Here is a 5946-nt window from a genome sequence, read left to right as displayed (position 1 = left end):
CATGCTTAAAAAAATCATTTACCGTGAAGAATTTTCATGAAAAATACATAACAATATTTTTAATTTGTCTGTTTTTCAATTTTAGTAAAAATATAATGCTTTTGGTTTATATTACCTTTATGCTTATGAGAACAAGCAATGGTGCATCACGTACTTGAAAATAATAAAAGTATAAAAATGTCTAATTTGCTAGATGGTGTCTAACGCTTGAATAACAGTTCAACTCTACCAAATGCTGCAATCAATGATCTTTTAGCATATTAACTAAATAGTTAAAAGATATCTGACAAACACACAAGAGATTGGAGGTGGCAGAGTCAACCAAATAACCAATTGTACGCAATATCAGGAAAAAGTGTTGTGGCAAGCTTGTTGATTTGCTTGATAGACCAGGAAAAATAGCTGCATATACACCAAATAAAGTTCAATGTTGCAGATTCTCCTTTTTTAGGTTTATAATGAAAACTATCAAAAATCAACTCTCCTAAAGCTTACCTCAACAATTCCTATCAGGTGATTTCATTTGTACAATACAATAGCAAAATGGAAAATTTTGCATGCCAAGGAAGTAAAGTTCAATATCATCTGGCTTCCAAATTATTTATTACAGAATATCATTCTCCTAATTGAATTTTTTTTAAAATGGAAGGTTCTCTACTTTCTCTATGTTATTGGGGGTTAGCCTTTCTTCTTCTGACATTCTTCCTCGCACTTGCAGGAACCTTGGTTTCACCTTCATCTTTCTGCACTTGCTCATTGTCAACAGCAACTGTTGAAGAAGATTTAGTTTCACCTTCATCTTTCTGCACTTGCTCATTGTCAACAGCAACTTTTGAAGATGATTTGGTTTGACCTTCATCTTTCTGCACTTGCTCATTGTTAACAGCAACTTTCAAAGAATTGATTCGACTCCTCAAGCGCAATATCTCACCTTTGGCAGCAGCCAATTCCTCCTCCAATTTCTTCCTTCTGTTCTCTAAATTCTCTCTTTCTTTCCCAAGTCTCACGATGAGGTTATGTGCATCTTCAATGTTGTCTTGGGCCTCTTTGCTTGCATTTCTTTGGTCTGTAAGGGACTTCAAAAGCACCTCTTTCTCTTTTTCAAGGCTAGAAATAAGAGAATTAGCTCTCTCTAGTTCACCAGAAAGGATCACAGCATTTCGGTTCATTTCATCTAGTGATTTGGTAGCCTCCTCCAGGTCCTGCTCAATAGATCTCCGGTCCTCCTTGTCTTTTGACACTTGCTTTTCCAAAGCTTTTAAATCTTTATTCAAAGAAGCAACTAACCGTTTTTCTTCCTTCAAATCCTCTGCTGTGGTTTCAGCCTTTTTGTAGATGTCAATTAATTCTTTTTGTAGGTTATCACGTTTTTCAAGAGCAACTGTCAATTCACTGGACACCCTTTGCAGCTCTGTTTGTGTTTTTTTCAAATTTTCCTTTGTGGTTGTAAGCTCACTTGCCAGTATTTCTGCCTCATGTTTTGAATCATCAAGGCTTCTCTGTAGCGATTTTTTAACTTCAATGAGCTCAGATGAAAGCTGAGAGACCTCAGCCTCGAGCTCTTTGCGCAATTTGTTTGACTCATTTAGAAGTATTTCCAATTCAGCAGATTCATTTCTTGAATTTTCAAGATTCTCCTGGGTGACTTGGAGTTCATACTTCAAATTGCTCACTTTGCCAGATTCATTCTCTAGAACCTCCTTCAAATCATCTCTTTCTTGGGATAAATCAGCAATGATGATCTGGTTTCTACTTGCTTCACCCAGGGCAAGTTCAAACTGATTCTTTAGCTGCTGAAGCTCCTCTTCTTTTTCTCTTAAAACCTTAGCATCTGAAGCAGTCTTCTTGTCTGCTGTGAACTTTAGGTCATTGTATTCCTTTTCCTTGACATCATATTTACTCCTAAAATCATTGTTCTCAAGAGTTAAGGAACTTATTCTTGAATTTAGTTCTACCACCATGGAATCTTTTTCTTCTAGTTCCTCTTGGCTTTTCCGTAGTTCATTTTCCAACCCCTGAATCTGCAAACGAACATTGGATAAGTCATCCTTGGTTTGCTCATAGGTAGAATTCAAACTCCTCAGTTCCAACTCCTTTTCTGCAAGGGATGTATTAAGATTCTGAACAACATCTTCTTTGTCCTTGAGATCCACACTCAATTGATTGATTCTTTCCTGTAAAATTTCAATGGAATCTATCTTTTCTTTCAATTTGTTTTCAAGATCCTTCTTATCTGTATCACTCTTTGTAAGTGCAGTTTCAAGTCTGTCAATTTGAAGTTTCAGCTCTCCAATCAAACTTCTCTCATTTTTAAGCTCATGTCCCAAGTGGTTGATAGTGCTGTTTGCAGAATTAAGTTTGTTTATCAATGCTTTCTGCTCTTCCTTTGCCTTTTCAAGTAGCTTGGTCTGTTCCTCCTGCTTGTTCAGTAACTCCAACTCATAGTTCTTCTTCACGGAAACAATCAGCTCTTCCTTTTCCTTCAGTTTGTTACTCACCTGTGCAAATTGACCAGTAACATGTATTGCTTAATCATAACAAAAAAATGCTCTAAAAATTAATTTTAGAGAAAAAAATTAACAATGGAAAGAAACTTGTCATTATTGTCCCTTTAGTAGCAGAAGAAAGAAAAGAATACTCCCTCATTTCCCTTTTTTACTGGAAGAGATACATTCTTTAAGGGCCAAAAAACACGTCTTACCAGCATCCAAGAATCATAAGAGTGCATATAAGCTTACTGTTTCTATTGTTGCAACAGCAGAGGACTTCTCTTTCTGAGCAAGTGCATAGAGAGCACCCACCACACCAGAAGAAAATATTCCAACTCCATTCAGGAGAGGCAGAAAGGAATTTGATGGTTCAACCACTTCAGGAGCTGTCTGTCCATAGAAACTACAAAGTTTAGAACATATTGGACATCCAAGGAACAAATATGATAATAAGCAAAAATTAACCATTCAACATTGGTATCTGATCTTAACACAAACCTCTGGTTTCTGGTTATCCTCTGGTGTCTTCACCTCACTTTCTTCTGCAAGGAGAAAAAATAGTTGTGCAAGTTACTATGAAAAAGAAGACTAAGGTTTTACTAAACAGCTGAAAAAGGTAATAAATTTTCATCCAAGTCTCAAAATTTAAGACAAGGACATGGAAAATAAAATGTAGCAAGGGCTAGGCTATGCATGAATATACAAAATGGGGTGCAGAAACGAAAAGACAGAGACCTCCTTTTGACATATGTATGGAACTCTAATGGTATATTGTAATGGATGTAAAATAATCAACCATTCATTTTAAATTAAAAAATAGGTCATGTAATATAGAATATGTCACAAGCAAATCAGTGAGAACTTACCGAAGGGAGTTTATAAGTATCCATTTATTTTACACCCTCAAGGAAAAGAATTGAAAATTCTATATTTAATAATAATCTAGATACAAAAAGAAGGAACATGCATATTCACAAGTTGAAACCATATGGTTGCATTGGTAGGGAAACAACTTTTGTCTTTAATATAACAGTAAAAAAGAGAACATCTATTCCGTATTCTTTTCATTTCATTCTCTGCTATCTTCATCACCAGGGAGTTAAGTTGTGTCCAAAACATGTTGTCATTACCATTACTAAGCCAGGAGAAAAACTCTTATTTCCATTATATTTTCTGCTAAACAGAAAGAAAAATATTAACTTCAGCCCATAAGGTTGAGTGTAAACAATTAACAATAGTAAGATTTTATTGGAAAAGAAAGCATATATTACACTTTTATATCTCCAATGTAATAAATGTTTTCTTTTCCAATAAAAGCTTACTTTTGAATGCTTAAAATCAACTCTAAAGGCTATAGTTAACAAAACCTTTCATTAAATAGCAAAAGAAAGCTTTTTTTGCTCAAACTGTAAATCAAACATTACTTTTTTACTAGTTATATCACACTTCCATTGAAACTGTGTGAGTTTAATAACGCTCACCAAAATCAAACTCGGTATATTAGGAAGTGTTTTAACCACTTAATTTCTGGGAACAATGCAGCATTCAACCAAAGAAGTATCTTACATTTGAATTTTGGCTCCTGTGCTTGAATGCTGGTGAACTCTGATGCACTAGTTCTCCTAAGTAATTATCATACTCGTTTAATACAGGTATGCATTTACATTTCCCTTTTCTTTTCAAAATTTTCTATCAATTGAACACATTACAGTAAATCTATGTTAAGCATCATAACAAGAAAACAACAATAATAACAGTTTTATTAGCATCAATTTTCAAAATTAATTTTAATAGCTTAAAAATAGTAAGTTTTAATTTTAAAAAATTATTATATTTTTGTATTGTCAATACAATAAATATTTTCTTTCCTAAAAAAATTTACCTGTTTTAGTTTCCTAAACAATAAGTGTTTTTGTTAACATCAACCCTTACAATTAACTTTAAGCATCTAAAAGGACTAAGTTTAAGCACCAAAAGCAGTAAGTTTTAATTACAAAATAACACATTTATTATATTAAAGTTATAAAAATATAATAAATACTTTTATTTTTTAAAAAAATTGTACTCTATTATGAATTGTTTAAATTTAGTAGGGAGCTGAGGTTAACATTTTCGTTCTCCAAAATAAGCAATGAGATTAAAAAAGAAAGTTGATTGAGTGAGAAGTAGAAGGTGAAGGAACATACTTGGGGTTGGGGATTGGGGTTGAAGAGCTGGGGCTCGCTTCAATCGGCGAAATGGGAGAAGGGCGAAACCCATTAAGAGAAAGGTTCTCTTCTTGCAGATTGGGTCGGGTTGGCCCAAACAACACGACGTCGTAGTAGCTCCGAACTTGGTGTTGGAGTGTCCATTTTTGGGGCGATAATACGGATAGAGGACGGAGGAGGTACCCGCCACGAACCCCATCCTTTCCTTTCTCACTCACTCACTCACTCACTCACTCGCACTGCGCCACATACACACACTACTCAAACACTCATTCAAACTACTATCTCTCTTAGGATAATTGGAATCACATATGATTGGAAAAGAAAAATCATATGAGAAGAAGATAACAGAATAAGTTCTTTTTCTTTTCGTTTATTACTTCGTCCCATCTTGTTTATAAGGCTTTATTTACAAATATTTAATCATTTTTTAAAACAGTTTTTATACTTATTCTTTATAAATATCAAACTCTTTTAATTTCTCAATTCTCAATGACTAATGTAGTAATATAGTTTGATTTAAAATTAAATTAAACTTAAAATGTTATATTTTTTAAAATTGATGTGTTAATTAATTTTTAAATGTTATAATTTAATAAAAAGGTATTTTAGATAAGAATTTAATTTAAATATACAATAAATAAATAAATAAACTTACCTAATCAACTAATTAAATAAAACACCAAATATAGAGTTTAAAATAATTAATCTAAAAATCATTAATTGGTAATGACATAACAAATAAAATTTAGTTACATTGTTAATTTTTTATGAATCAAAATTAAATTTCTATTTTGTTAATATGCGATAATTTTAAAAATAAATTTTTAGTAATAGAAAATTTTAATTTTAATCAGTCAACATCTTAATGTCACCTGTAAAATTATATTTATATTTTCTCTTATAACAAGCTATAATTAAATGATATTACATTTAATGTGCATTTATTTAATTAAATTAAATTCGATGTTTTATCTCTCTCCTTGGAAGAAATAATAGAATTTATATTTTCATTTGTATTAAAATTACTTTTAATTTTTTAATATGATTTTACTATTTTTTTCTTTAATTTGTGATAAGTGCACAAATTATTTAAAAATTAGGTTAAAACAAGGGTATAATAAAAAAATAATTAATAATAAATAAAAAGTTCATCTTTTAGAAAAAGAAACAAAATATTTTAATAAATTGTTCTCTCTTTCATTTGTTTCTTACTTAGAGGGATAATTTTTTAATAAACATAGCATTTT

General features: G+C 31.7%; 1 protein-coding gene across 2 annotated transcripts; it reads right to left on the bottom strand.

The window, feature by feature from the left end:
* Nucleotides 1-302: 302 nt before the first annotated feature.
* On the bottom strand, nucleotides 303-4995 carry LOC113858007 (MAR-binding filament-like protein 1). Of its 2 annotated transcripts, XM_027490397.1 has the most exons (6): nucleotides 4949-4995; nucleotides 4676-4917; nucleotides 2988-3031; nucleotides 2739-2879; nucleotides 794-2498; nucleotides 376-733 (listed from the first exon to the last, which is right to left on the bottom strand). In XM_027490397.1, the coding sequence occupies exons 2-6, from the start codon at nucleotides 4893-4895 to the stop codon at nucleotides 669-671; spliced, it is 2175 nt and encodes a 724-aa protein (XP_027346198.1). In that variant the 5' UTR covers nucleotides 4896-4917; nucleotides 4949-4995; the 3' UTR covers nucleotides 376-668. The 2 variants fall into 2 exon arrangements, with proteins under 2 accessions (XP_027346197.1, XP_027346198.1); XM_027490396.1 differs by having other exon boundaries at nucleotides 303-2498.
* Between the last annotated feature and the right edge of the window lie 951 nt (nucleotides 4996-5946).

The sequence above is a fragment of the Abrus precatorius genome, unplaced genomic scaffold, assembly GCF_003935025.1.
Source record: "Abrus precatorius isolate BTA unplaced genomic scaffold, Abrus_2018 Scaffold2, whole genome shotgun sequence".
NCBI classification, from domain to species: Eukaryota; Viridiplantae; Streptophyta; class Magnoliopsida; order Fabales; family Fabaceae; genus Abrus; species Abrus precatorius.
This window is presented reverse-complemented; position numbering and strand designations above follow the sequence as displayed.